The sequence below is a fragment of the Solea solea genome, chromosome 1 (assembly GCF_958295425.1).
Source record: "Solea solea chromosome 1, fSolSol10.1, whole genome shotgun sequence".
Lineage (NCBI taxonomy): Eukaryota > Metazoa > Chordata > Actinopteri > Pleuronectiformes > Soleidae > Solea > Solea solea.
Genome location: NC_081134.1, coordinates 7,106,047 through 7,121,022, shown reverse-complemented (window position 1 = coordinate 7,121,022; position 14,976 = coordinate 7,106,047). Strand labels below are relative to the sequence as shown.

Below are 14,976 nucleotides of genomic sequence, written 5' to 3'. Positions count from 1 at the left end.
TAGTGCAGCTGCATCAGATGAGTTTTCCCTTTGTGACCGAGTGCTTTCTATAATTATTTATAATTATGTGAAAATGTTTATCTGCTCTTAAAGAACATACAGAGTCATTTCAATGAAAGGTTTTTTGTTCTTTGACTTTTCCCCCACATTCCCTTTAGAGTGAAGGAGATCTCGTGGTCAGTGGGAACCTGATGTTTTCCTTGCATCTGACTTGACTCCACATGTACTCACAGCACTTTAATGTGGCACAAATGGTCACAATGCCCTCTAGGGGACATGTGAGGTAATGTGCCCTTCAGGGGTAACATGAATCAAGGTTGCATAGTCCTTCAATAGAAATTAATTGACAATCTCAGGTCAATGAGCGCTTAAGGGGCAGGCTGAGAATGTTACAAGCTTTGGGACACATCAAGAAGGTGCCAACGTGCCCCCAAATGTAGTGTAATCCTTAGGTGACCTAATATGAGTCAAGTGCACTTTCTCACCAAATTGCCAGGTTCCACATTTTGTCTTAAATCTGAGCTCTTGCAGAGAATCTGAAAAAAAAAATGCAGTGGTATACAATTTAAAAGTGTTATCATGAATTATATTTGTGGCAGTATTTAATGTGTATATTTAAGCACTATATTCTGGTGTATAAAACTTGAATTTGTTCGTTTGACAATTATTGATGAATATTTAATTCGCCGTTGTACACTGCTAAACTAGTTACTCTAATATTAGTGAAAATGTAAAGGACACACTATCTGCTGTTGTAACTGAACATGTGGCATCAGGGAAGTTGTTTTGTTACCTGGGTGTTTTAGATTGTGCAGATGTGGTGGACTTTGACTGTTGTATCAGATTTTACTTTAAGTGCCATTAGTGATGTAGAATATGCCATTGAAGTGTGGACTGTGAGAATTTATTAATATAATTTGATAATAAAATTAACTACTATGAAGGCTGACGTTGTATGTTCACAGGGCGGGATTGACTTTAAGCTTTTTATCATTGTGTCACTGAAAGCAAGTCATGTGGACTTTGAGCAAATCAACTAATAAAGAAAGCCACTCCCTTTTTACACCGTCCATTGTTAAAGAATCCATTTTCAAAAATCGACCCACAAAAAAGAAGCACATGTAAAACGATTGCGTACAATTTAATGCCATCAGTTTACAGACTGAAAAACAACATCAAGTTTCTTTTTCACATGTTAGCTGCATTATTTTTGACCAACCATATTTGTTTTTCTTATTGATGTAAAAAATAAAAAAACAGCACTTTTTCAGTTTACGGTGATAAATTCTGTCAGTGAAAAATGGGAGGTTTATTTCCTTCTTTAATATACATCATCTTCATGTGTTTACTGCAAATAGAACACCATTAAGTATTTTGGTCAGTGCTATCAAGGTAAGCCGACTTGATTTGACCCTGATTTGTGAGCCTCCCTGAAGGGGAGTGTCAGTTTGTTTACACAGAACATTCCTTCCCTTAAACGGGTAACCATCCCTCAGAAACTGGTCAGGGCACTTAAAAATGGTAGAGATGAGCATGCATGCTTCAAAATATTTTATAATCTGATTAGTGTGATCTTAACTGTGATAATTATTTCAACTAGCCCAGCTTGAAGTCGTTGTCCTCACTAACATTGGAGGGGGCGTCTGAAGGGCCCACGGTATGGTCCTGTCCAACCCAACAGGTGGCGGCCGTAGTTTGCTGTGGCCATCATCATCCAAAACAAAGCAATGTTTCCAAAAAAACCCCGCTTTCTCTTTTCAGGATCTGATTAGGATGAATAAGAGCATTAGTATTGTTCTTTTCACACACAGAAAGAAGAGAAAATACAAAAATGAGACGGACTACCTCCTGTGGAGTATCCATGTGCATACACCTCCCGGCCAATTATCCATACAACTCCAAGTCCACTGACGAGACGCTGCACCCCAAAAAAATAACTCTGTCAGATTTCACAAGAGTGAACATGCCCCTCAGGGATTCCAGCAAACAAAGCCCCCCCCCCCATCATTCCCAAACAAAAAGACAAACTAGACAGACTTCAACAGGCTTTCTGTACAACTCCAAGAGTGGGAGTGGCGAGTTAGTGCTGTGGTAGTATGACAGTGCAAAATTCAACTCACGGGACAATGCAATCCTCCAACGGCCAGACAGAAAAGGAAGGAGGGGTACATCTCCAGGCTGATGAGAGGGGATTACAGCAGGTTTACTTTAAACCCCCATCATGAATCACCATCGTCAGTTGTATTTCAGTGTGAACTTACGTGTTCTGGTGTGAGCGCTGGATACAGTTGAAAATGTTTCCGGTCTCTGGGTCGTCGCTGTACATCTGAGGGTACTGCGAGGCAAAGCGTGTGGATTTTTACAAAAGTCACAACCTTTCAACAAGGTAATTCACTGACTAGTTACACCACATTACATCAGCCACTTCCCAAGCATGGGGCAACATCATTGAAAAAAAAAGTTTGATAGGTTTGTAAATGTAAATGTAGCAGTACATGTGCTCACCTTCACATTATATGTCTTGCGGGCTCTGGCAACTTTAATTGTCAGATGTCCAATCATGAACATACTGGCGACGCCAGTCAACACCACAAAGCCATACTCTTTGGACAACGCACCCATTTTGACAAACCTGGATGAGGAAGACACTACACAATCAAACCCCCGAAAGTGAAAGCAAGATAGATTGATAAATAGTAAACACACAGAAATACAGACATCCATTTTAACTACAACTACATTTTAACTACAACTAAACAACTAGTTTTCCCTTGTTATGCAAGAAAACGGAGGAAGTGTTATTTGTTGGGCAAAAACAACAACAAAACACGTTTTCTTTTCAGTTGCACTCATAAACACCACGTCTCTGTTCATCTGCATTCAACAACTGCGTATATATAATAAAAAGTGCGTATACTATATACAAAGCAGGCGGTGAAACTATCAACAGGAAGAGTAACGACGTCTAATAAACTAGAGGTCAAAAGAGAGGAATGAGAATTCAGCGCCGCCATGAGGAAACACAACAATGATGTTTCCTCATGGCGAGGTGAAAACGACTCGCATATTTACAACAAGCAGACAGCGTTTTACCTCGACAGTGTCGGAAGACGACTTTGACGACTCTCGGACGATACAAGACGAACAGCGAGACCTCGCTCAAGTTTTTTTACACTCTGCTTCCTCCGTGTACGTAAGGGTTTACGTAACGTCGCGCACGCGCGCATAAACAAGCGGAGTGCAGGGCGTGGTTTCCGCCTTTTAGATACTCCAGGTGTTGTAGCTAATGTGTGTTTACATACTGTACTTGCACGTACTAAACCTACATATTGCCCTTTTTAATCATTAATGTATCTGTATGTGACTGCTTTTACATTAACAAGTAACTCATTTATTACTCTACTTTTCTTCAACTGATAACAAAATCATGTCAGACAACTTTTATATTATATTGTACTATACAAATTTACTCTTTATTTGACAACATACATTATACTAGACTCTCCTGTTGCAGATAATGAGTCAATGATTGTGCATTTCTCACTCATAAGTGAATGGAACCATAAAAAAACAGTAGATTTACACTTAGCTGAGGTTTAATGTTGACTGCTGTAAAACACCAAAGAACAGTGTGAAGATCAGGGGTTTCCAACTCCAATTATCTGGGGGCCACTGGGCGTCTTGTCTGGTCGGGCGGGGGCACTCAAAAAAGTACCTGTTTTGATATGGAACAATAAATGTTCACTATAAATAAACATATTTGTGATGCAAAATGAGCCTGTAAATAACAAAATACCCAGAAATACAGAAATAACTCATGATAACTTGATATTAAGTGCAGGACCGCATGATATTGATTAAGGGGCCACACTTGGCTCACCGGCCACAAGTTTGAGACCTCTGAATATGGAGCAGTGTTTATGTTTACTGGACCAAACATGAGTTCAAGGTACACCTTGCAGATGGGTGTTTTAAAATAATATAGATCTCCTGCACCCTTTAATATGCCTTCCTTTGGAAACTTTGGATTATCCTGTAGAACAGTGGTTCTCAAATGGGGTCTGCAGACTATATGGGATCCATAACACACTGCCAAAGGGATCTTCGAAAAGTCAAATCATGATACTTCTATTTAGGCTGATATTTATTGCTTTCTTCAGAGTGAACGGATAGTGTAATCAAACAACAATTTTTCAAGTTCAATAATATGAGCTGGTCCCCAGAATATCATGTAGGCCCTAGGGGGTCCCTGGCTGAGGAAAATAATATGAACCTGTGCTCAGCATTGAGAATGAAAGCTGTGTGGTTGTTGTTCAGCAGCAGTTTCAGTTACATCAGGGTGCAATTAAATGCATAATAAATGTATTTAATGTGTCAAAAAACAGACAGCATTAAGCCTGTATCTCTGCATCGGTAAGTAGTAGTAGTATAGACAAAAGATTAGGAGGTTGTTGCATGTGTGCTCATTTTACAGAACATTTCCCAGTAGTCGTCACTAGATGTCCCCATAACTTCACAAAACTCCCCTGAATTCAAACAGCTGTGTGTGAAGTAGTTGAATCCCAGCAAGTGCAAAAAGGCTTGTAATTTATATATGAGCTCATATGCCTCCTCATGTTGTTGTTGTTGTTGTTTTACGTCAGGGAATAGTAAAGGAAAAATGCAAAACTTTTTTGTCAGTGTGCAGCCAGGTGCTGACTTTTCATCGCTGGCAGGAAGATTTCCTTTTAGCACCCTGTCAGCTGCACATCTGTCCCCCTCCTCCTCCTCCTCCTCCTCCTCCTCCTCCACCTCCACCTCCTCTTCCTCCATCGCACAGAGTCTGATTCAGCACTTCAACACCTACACAGAGAACCAAGAATAGACTCAGGAGGACTGAATCTGGAGAGAGGAGGAGAACAACTGCTGCCTGAGAGCATCACTCATGTCCCATCACATCTCATTCCATTATTATAAACAGCTGCCGGGACATAGGGTACAGTTTGCATGGTCGCCTGTGGCAAATACGTCAGTCATTATCATGGGAGTCTAACTGCACACACAGCACAGGCCTGAGTGGGCTTAATGCCCCCCACTACTTCCTCAACATATAATTATAATTGCACTCTCTTGTTTCTACAGCCTGAAACCCTGTGTCATGTTGTCACACATGATATCAGGTGTCAGGTGCCCCTGCTTCTTGTTGTACCTCTACACACACATTCTTGCACCGCATCCTTTCTGAGCTCACTCATAACCACAGCCCTTGATCCTTGACTCTCAAAATGCCCTTTAAAGTTGTGAGGAATAGACAAAATGTCCCCACAATGAGAGGGAGGATAATCCTTTACACACAGTATTGCAACAGTCTTACGTCACCACTGGACTTGTTGTTTTAGCGATCACATTAATGGAACACATCCAGAATATAAACATTAAAATAACACATTTTTTTCCAGCTTCTACAGCAGGGATCAGCAAGTAACTGTGGTCGAAGGCCAATTTTTTGTAAGCAATTGGATATTGGGTCAAAACATCGGATCTTCATCAAGCAAAGTGTCATAAAACGTCTTCAGTCAGAAACAAAAACCCACGTTTGCTGCCTTAAGCTAACAATAATGTGGATGTTGTCTTTAATCACCAGCTTGTAAATGCCTGTAAGATACGTACCCGTACATATGCAATTTAATCCTCAAACCTGTCCATGACAACATCAGTGTTTTTAATTGTATTTTTCAAACCAAACACATTTAGTTTGAATAAGTTCATATTTTTTCACAATAAAAGCTCTGAACTCGATATGAAATTTAAATGTTCTTGTGAAGACAAGCAAATCATCAAAGATCAGACAGCTGGGCCAGATACTGATGCCGGAGGGCCAGTTTTGGCCCACGGGCCACCAATTGCTGACCACTGTTCTACAGTGTCAAGTATTTAATGTAACCTACTATTACACAAACATATATGCTGTGAGAAAGGTCTATTACACAAGTTAAACAACTTGCTATAAGTATAATATACAACTTTCAGTCACGTCATTCCAACCCAAATGCTAATGATCACAGAACAACAAAGCTGGTGACTTTTGTACATGTGCACATGCAGTTTCCACTCGTGTACACCCACCTGAGGTCACACTCACAGTGCCTGCAGCTGTCACATGTATAGGTCTCGTGGATTATATAGCGCTGGCCTCAATATTTAATGTGATAGTCTTCCATTATATCTGCTACCTATGCAGAGCTCTCTCGCTCCAGCTCTCTTCGAGGCGTCAGATCTCTCCCCAGCGCAAAACCCCCACCCCCACCCGGCGCTAAGCTGAGCGCAGCGCGCCCCCTCTTTTGGATTCAGTTTCCGAAAGCAAGACATAGCAAACATGTTGTGGCGCCACTGACCGTGTGAGTGGACGTCGCGCGGGTTCTCTGATGGAAGAACCTCGATTAATTGATGACATTTCAAACAGCATGCGAAAGCATCTGCTTGTCAAGTTCCAGACAGTGGATGATGCGCGCTGGGTCAGCAGATGAACTGAGACGCTGCGCGCAAGAGGTTGCCACAGGCGAGGGTTAGGTTTGACCTCTGTGTGGACATTCACTCTGGGAGAAAGTGTTTATCAATGAAGAATGTGACTGCGTCCGACTCTCTTCAAACGGGGTGGATGAAGCCCTCGGCGGTGACATGCGTCTTGCCCCGCAGCCAAGCGCGCAACCCTTGCGGCTCATAATTCTGCTCCTCGTCGCCACCGGCGTGACCGCGTCCCCGGTGATCTCCACTGGCTGCCCGGACAGGTGCGTGTGCGATGACCAGCTGGTGGTTCAATGCGCTGGCCAACATCTGACCGCCTTCCCGGTCAACTTGCCGCTGGCCACGCGGCAGCTCATCATCTCCAACAATCTCATCGTGGAGCTTCCGCCGCTGTCGCTCAACTACCTCTCTGACCTGGTCTACCTGGACTGCAGCAACAACTCCCTCACGGAAATATCCGAGTCCACGTTCGGAAATCTACGCAAGCTGGCCTACCTGGACCTCTCTTTCAACACCCTGACCCGGATCGAGGACCGGACGTTCGGGCCCCTCGCCAGTCTGGTAATGCTGAGGATGACGGACAACCCGGGGCTCTCGGAGATTCACCCTGACGCCTTCACGGAAAACGCGGCTCTTCAGGTTCTGGATGTGAGCCGGAACAACCTGACGGTGGTGAACATCACCTCTCTGCTCGCGCTGCCCGCCCTGCGCTCTTTGGGACTGAGCGGGAACCCGTGGAGTTGTGAGTGCGAAAATGAGGACCTGTGTCTGTGGGTCCACCTGGAGGGCTTCAAGTTCCAAGGTCCTGTCTGTTTTTCATGCTGTTTTATTGTAAAGTCATAATTATCGTCATCATCATCATCATCAAGTCTGCACAGTACAGTCATTCCAATGCTCCAGTCAATAACTAACCAGGTTATGTAAACAAGAATCCAGCTCCAATAACAGACCTGGATCCCATGCAGATGTCTAACGTTGGTAGCTGATGTTAAACTTAATTGAGGATTCAGATCATTTAAATACCAAATTAGAAGATTTAACACTTAGAATGGGTAAGAAGTTGCCACTAAAGCTTTTAAATTTGCAGTCAAATAATTTACAATCATATTTGTTACCAGCAATTGATAAAGATAATATTTGGGTTATCTAAGATTTTGAGATTTTGGTTTGATTGTTGAAATACAACACACAGCTAATCAACATGGCATCCAAACTATAACAGTGTGTCTTGCTAATAAGTCAGGAAGGATTTTCCACCAACCTGGTTACACTAAAATGGTTTTATTCATATATATTAATGGTTATAACCACGTGGTCCAAGGACATATCAAAACAAACCCAAGCAAGGTGGCATTGGGCCTAGTTTCCAGCCATAGTGTCATTGCAGTCTCCTCCTCACTGGCAATAATCTAATATAAGGGGGTTTTCAGGGCCCCTTATCAGAGCTCAGGTTATGCCAGAAAGTATAATTGAATCCAAAATTTGTGCCAACTAAACATTAAGTAAAGGAAAAGTAGGGAGTTGAGGGATCCCCAACAAAACAGCACTCATTTAAGGAAGCAGTGAGTTTATGTTTACACCACGTGGAAGCATGTGACACATCAAAACCCGGAGCACATCATCATACATCGTCATAAGTGGCCAGCTTTCAGTGGGATGTGGCACAGGAGATGACACAGTGGAGCATATCACTCTATCAAATAACCATCAGAGTGAAAGAGGATCAGGGACAGGGAGCCATGTGATTTCCTTTGTTGTGTTTGTTAATTATTCAGTCTTGCCGAAATCAAAACCCTTCTATCTGGAAATGACTCTTGTGTGGATCTTTCCTCTGTTTTCAGAGTGTGATAAATGGATCACAGCCGAACGAAACCGTCAAACATCGATCCCTCTGTTATTACAGTGAAGTTGATCGATGTGTTGGAAATTCAACCGTCCGTCTTTAGTGCAGATGTGTCACTATGTAAAAGGGCAGCTGCTATTTATAGTGTGCTTTACTGAGCAAGAAGCCAGTCATAACTCCATAACATCAGAGCTGCTCATGAGCTCGCCGCACATAGTAAAAAAGGCATTCCCTGCTTCCCTCTCCCACTCACACTCACACTCACCACAGTCCCTGCTGTTCAGCTCAAGTCCAAATAGAGTCCTGCAAGAGCTGCCCTAGTTTCTGGTTGCTTGTCGCCTTTTGTCTCAATTCATTTGGAGCAGAGCCTCCTCCAGTGACAGCTGGCAGCACGGGAGACTGCAGACACAGTAACAGCAATTTTCAGTACATACACATTCTAAGTCTCAACATACGAGCCTGTGGTAGCCGACAACAACGGCCCGGTCTTTCTTAAACTGGACATTTTGTCTCCTCAGCCATTTATGTCTGCACGTGCATCTACACATTTATGCTGACTGATGCGTTTTGGTTTGTTGTTTTGGTGTCATGAATGTGAACGACTCGTCCTTGGGGCAAGGACGTGCTCTCATTTCAAGGTGATATGGCTCTTACGATAAACATAATCAAATCAGTCTGTATCGATAGTTATCAGACAATCAAAGCCTGACTTTGAATCTGATGTGAACCTAGGACCGGGTTACAATGATATAATTATTAAAATAATTATGTTGTTAAAGGTTAGGGGTGGAGATCCTGGAAAAACAGTTAGAGCAGGCTACAGTTTGAATTCAACAGTCCAACCCCCTTTCTTCAGACTTCCCTCGGAAGCTACGCGAAGAACACACGTTTTTTGGATACTTGTTCAAATGACAACGTGATGATGAAAAACAACAAACTCTAGAAGGTTCACAAAGACATAATGATAACCCACGGGTCTGGCAGAAACAGAGAAACCATGGCAGCCTTTTCTGGGCTTTCAGTTGTCGCCGCCGTTCAAACGCAGCAGCACCGATGTTCACTCTGGTCCTGGATCGCTCTGCATCAGCCTTCTTCTTGGCAGTAGCTTTCCCAAAAAAAACGTCTTTCGTTTGTGACCAACACCTGTTGTTGGCATTTCTGCCATAACGTCGCTGCAACTGTCTCGCTGGATTTAGCTCTTGCGTGGTCTTCTGCGCATGCGCAATTAGAAGAGGTGTACATGCATGGGGGGGGGGGGGGGGCATTGATCCAATTAATTTGGTCGGGCCGTTCAATAGGATTGGATGGTGTTTTTAGAGCTGACTGACATTTATCCTTTTTGTGACCTTTAAGCAATTTGTTTAATTTGTTTCTATTAAAACCCACAGCGCCATTAGATAATAAAACCAATTTACACAAGCAACAACAACCACTGTGGCCTTTTTAAATGGCACGTATAGTCATTAGACATTTAGACGCACACAGCAGGAGCACAGTTTATGTGCTTGACGGGAGAAAAGAGGAGGAATAAACAACTTAAGGCTAACAAACTCTTCCTCCTCGTCAGAGCCTTGGTATCATGGAACTCAGCTTGCTTGCCTCTATAAGGGAGGGCACTGGAGCGAGTGGGCACAGAGAGGACGCTTCAGGAAGGAACCAACAGATTCTCCTCTGTCTCGCCTTCCTGGCTCGATGAGCACTCTCCTCGTTGTTATATAAGGAGAGTGTCTAGAAATAGAGTGGAGTGTGCAAGGGGGAAGGAGAGAGGGAAAGCCCTTCTCTTTGATGCCAGTCCCTGCAGGGGGGAGGAGGATGAATGGTGTGCGGGAAGCCAGAAGGGTTTCCTTTCCTTCCAAGCTGACACAAACACACACGTGGGCATATTCACACAAACACACACACACACACACACACACACAAGCAAGACACTGCAGGGGCACAGATAGGAGATGGTAAAGATAAGTGTTGTTTACATGTGAGGAGAGAGTCTGCATGTGTGTGTGTGTTTTTGCATGGATGGATGTGTGGATGGTTAGAATTGGAGACTTGCCACATATTGCGAGAACAGTGCACAGCAACAACAACAGCAGCAGCAGCAGCATGTGAAAGGATCAGAGAAGGCTTGGGATTTGTTCTGGTTGTTAGAGCTTGGAGAAGTTGACTGTCCTCATGGTCTTCAGCTTCTTCACAGTGGACACGTACCAAAACACACTCAAATATAAGAGAATCATCATCTCCAATTTTGGCAAAATCCATCTAGACATTTTACACAGACGTCCTGAAATAATATCATAAACAAAATGACTTGATAACATTCATGAGGTTAAAGGCATGATTTCACAACATAATTCCTAACATAAAATCAAGTGATTTAACCAAATCACTTTTTTTAAACTTAAATGCACATTAATTAGAGAATCAGCAGCTTACAAATAACATAAATCTAGTAGTATACAACTATATGTTTGCAGGTTTTAATAATTTGTGGCCACGGTTTAGTGTTTCCTGTGAACAAAAATGTTAATTGGTGTTCCTTTTAATTAAGTGTTCCTTCTCTCTGAAATAGTGATTATTTGAACTGCCAAGCTCAAACTCATCCCAAGTAATATTCTCCCGAATTTTGTAGCCAGGAATGAGTACACTGTGTGCAAGTACTGTATAGTTTGTGGCCAGGAATTAGTATTTCATGCACATATTTTTTATACTATGGATCCGTGTACAGCTACTGTGCTAAGGTGCACATAAATCTTGAGACTGTGCATGTAGTTGAGAGTCACGCAGCACACGTTTGTTATGGCAACAAACTGAGTGCTGTGTTTTAAGAAGCTGTTGCTGTTACAGACAAATGATTCCCTGTGCTGAAACACTGTGGATGTCTTTTGACGTCTCCCACTGGGAATTCTCCCTGGTACAAAAGCTTCACCGTGCTGTTGTGTTGCCCCCACTTTCTGTTCTGAGCAGCAAAAGACTCAGGATTAAATGTGTCTCCTCTCAGCTGATGCAGAGCTCAACATCCATAATGTGTCAGGTTTAATATTGACTGCCTTTGAAATATCCACACTGAAGTTTCATGAAAGAGAAGAGAGTCTCTTTGGCATTTTCAATAGGATTTAGCAAGGTCTTAGTCGTCATCGTCGTCGTCGTCGCACCCGGTACCTGATGATGAGGAACTTTATTATCTTTGCTCTCAGGCAGACACAAAGGCCCAAATCACTCTCTAATCCTGAGGGGAAGACAGCAGTTTGAATAATTCATCCATGATTTTATTTTTAAATGTAATGCCGCATCATCTCAAGACTACACAGGGAGCTCCAAAAGCCTTTGGTGTTTGATGAAAGACGGCGACATTGTTATGCAAGTCCAGTTTTCTGCATTTTAGTCCTCCAGCCGCGTGAAGATGAGCGCATTCATTACACACATCCTCATTTCAGTTCGCTGCCATACACCATTTACATATCCTGCTAAAGTGAATTGAAGCACATGCTTGAATTATTTAACAGTCGACTGCTGGGATTAATGCAATATGTATCAGGACGTCCTCGCTGAGGTGTTTGTGCCTTTTGGTAAAGCGTAACATCAAAGGACCCTTTAAGTCCTGTGTTGTTACTGTGAGAAATGATAGTTGATACACTATTTGTAACAGAGGCCTGCACTGCACAGACGTGTGACACGATGAATAGTTTCAGTTAAAAGTTTCTCCACCCTAATGTGTTTCTTTACGGAAGTTAAAGTTAAATATTCTATTTAGAAATGACTCTTCATGTTTGTATTCATCATCTTTGAACTATACCAGGGGTGTCAAACGTGCGGCCCATGGGCCAGAACCGTCCCACAAGTGGGCCCAATCCGTCCCAATTATTTAATGTGATTTCTGTGATTTTTTTTTAATTATAAAAATATAAACTTAAAACTGAAGCGTAATGTTATTGAAATTGCACTTTCAGGTCGAAAGTTCAAGAAATTTCAGGTTGATTATAATAAGTTTTAGTAGTAGTAGTAGTAGTAGTATTTATTATTAACCCTTAGAACACAGAGCATTTTGGCTGCTTTTTTCCTTTACTATGTTTAAACACAGAGGCTATAAGAATGTGCATTATATCCTTTTTTTTTTCAATCTGATGAAAGAAAAAATCTTTTTCACCACCTATATAAACACCCCTGAGCAAAAAGTACTTAAAATTATTGAAAAATTACTATTTTTGTGACTTCTGCACAATCTTTGCTACCTTATGTCACTACTAAAAACACATAAGAAGACAAACCTCTAAACCTATGACCTATAAACACACACCCCCAGGATGTCCATATAAGGAGTTGTGTATTATTCACTTCAGTGTTACAAATGTTGGTGTATCATGATTCCCGCTCACCCTTGTGTGTTTCTGTGTGACAGATGAGGGCCAGACAGTGTGCGGCTCCCCTGCAGACATGCAGGGCCGTCGTCTAGGCGAGGTGGGCATCCAGCTACGGACGTTATGTCACCAGACTCTGGGCTCGTGGGACTACCTCTTCTTTGTCGTGATTGGCTTTGTCATCTTTGCCGCCGGCACCGTGTCTGCCTGGGTGATGGGCGTCATCATGGTGCTCTACGAGCGTTACGTCAAGAAGAAAGACGGACAGCTCGACGTCGGCGAAGAGGAGGACGACGCCAGCGAGACCGGTCGTACCTCGGGGGCCAGGCGTGACCATGGCAACGGGAATTTAAAAACCCCACATGATGTTTGAGACATTAGACGTTACCCTGCTCGCTATGGATACCCACAGTGCCTCCTGTCAACTTCCAGGACTGTCTGTGAAGCGTAATGAGACTAAAGTGAGTCTGTTTAACAGGCTCTGCTCTGAAAGAGAAAAGACAGAACTCATCTGATGTGGGGAGAATCATTCGACTCATTTGTAGTGGCTTTCAGGTGATGTAACACTCACTCTGGCTGCCGGAGTGGAGGTCTACGTGACATTTGAGTGGGAAATTGGTCATCCCTGCTGAAAAAACACTCCATTATTAAAGGTGGTTATCGTTTACCACTGGATATTCTGAACACAAGCCAGTTTTGGTTCATGTACCAGCAACAGAGCTTCATGAAATACACTTTCTTGTCGAGAGGAAAATGAAAAGATGAAGATGTGTGTGTATATGGTGAAACAGCTGTTCCTCAGCGTTAGGGTTCAGTATGTAAGAATGAGTGGTGTCTAGTCTATGCATCGTAGCTTTTAAAAAGCCTCCAAAAAGCAAGAACCTTGTCTAAAGTACTAATAAAATGCTTATTCTAAGGCTACAGAAACTAAACAATTTCTATTTTACAGCGATTATACACTCATTCAGACATACTAGACGTAATAGTGTTTTGAATTTCTGCCATAACCCCCCGCCTAAATGTTCCACACTGGACCAGAATCTGGAAACTGGAAGCAGCTGTTCAATAGACAGATAATGAGATTTCTAAATCTCATCTAATTGTATTTTCTTTAACTGCCACCTGGGGTCAACCAAGACCGGCAATGTACATCCATTTACATGAGCTGCTGTAAAACAGTTTTTCCAAAAGATTTTTCCCACTTGACAGAAATCAAATTGATTCATATAGTGCATGATTTGATTATTAGCAACTACAGTCCCACAAGAAACCACCAGTCCTTTTTTAGCCAACCCAAAATCTGAATTAGAGATAAGATTAAGGTCAACTGTTTTCCCCTTAAACAACTAAACTAATTTGTGTGTATAATCTGGACAAACACACGTGCCACTAATTTATCAAACAACTGTATTTCTAGAGCAAAACCACAAAAAAGCACAGTGGACGCCTGTGATGGCAGTCAGCTTCCGAGAGTTGAGTCTCTCACAGCTTCAGAGCATCTTTTGCAGTTATTCTGCTCATCAGTGAGAACGGAAGAAGAGTGAATAATCCATTTATGTCCAAGTAAAAGTGCTTATGAGGGACCGGGCCTTTGAAGAAACGAGTGCACCAGCCTGTGCTCTCTCTCTCTGATGGTGTGGAGGTTTGGGTTGTACGTACAATTCCCCATCAGCTCAGTAACAATGTCCAAAAACTGCAGCCAGCGTGTTTGTGTGGCGGTTCTTCAGTATTTATGGTGTGGAGGTTCTTCAGTATTTATGGTGTGGAGGTTCCTCAGTATTTATGAAGTTGCGAGCCAACACGTACCATCTGCTGAGGTCTGCTTTGGCAGCAGGCTCTGCCGAGTACACGACGACTGACTACTTCTTTGTTATCCTTGCTGTGTTGTTGGTTTGAGTTTGGTGCCCTGTCATTTTCTGCATGCACTGCTGATGCACTGAGAAACCCCGACGAGATGACCAGTGTCAGTCAGTCATTTAAAGCTGTAGTGTGAGACTTTTGAATAAAGACAAATGTCCGCTGCATTCAAACCATTGTCAAATGAGTTCACACTGATTAAGCCCCCTGTGGGCTCTACACAACCTCTCTGTGTTTCTCAGTGTAGTTGTGTTTGAATCTCATGTTGCCCCGGCAACATTCCCTCACTGCACACAGGAAGTAGTTTGTTTTATGTGAAGACAGACTGAGGCGACACCGCGCGAGTAAAGCGAGGCACTGCCGGTGTAAAGCATCCAAACGCTTCCACAGTCCCTTCTGTTCGGTGTGAACACCAAACAT

General features: G+C 42.7%; 2 protein-coding genes across 3 annotated transcripts; one reads left to right on the top strand and one right to left on the bottom strand.

Moving 5' to 3' along the window:
- Nucleotides 1-1,122: 1,122 nt before the first annotated feature.
- On the bottom strand, nt 1,123-3,232 carry mgst3a (microsomal glutathione S-transferase 3a). Of its 2 annotated transcripts, none has more exons than XM_058650081.1 (6): nt 3,094-3,232; nt 2,506-2,632; nt 2,262-2,335; nt 2,121-2,178; nt 1,846-1,918; nt 1,123-1,764 (listed from the first exon to the last, which is right to left on the bottom strand). In XM_058650081.1, exons 1-6 carry the CDS (start codon nt 3,225-3,227, stop codon nt 1,625-1,627), a joined length of 606 nt encoding a protein of 201 aa, XP_058506064.1. In that variant the 5' UTR covers nt 3,228-3,232; the 3' UTR covers nt 1,123-1,624. The 2 variants fall into 2 exon arrangements, with proteins under 2 accessions (XP_058506064.1, XP_058506142.1); XM_058650159.1 differs by having other exon boundaries at nt 2,506-2,648; nt 3,094-3,183.
- A 3,414-nt stretch (nt 3,233-6,646) lies between these two features.
- Nucleotides 6,647-13,742, top strand: LOC131472513 (leucine-rich repeat-containing protein 52-like). The gene is made up of 2 exons (XM_058649829.1): nt 6,647-7,306; nt 12,741-13,742. Exons 1-2 carry the CDS (start codon nt 6,658-6,660, stop codon nt 13,070-13,072), a joined length of 981 nt encoding a protein of 326 aa, XP_058505812.1. The 5' UTR covers nt 6,647-6,657; the 3' UTR covers nt 13,073-13,742.
- Nucleotides 13,743-14,976: the final 1,234 nt, after the last annotated feature.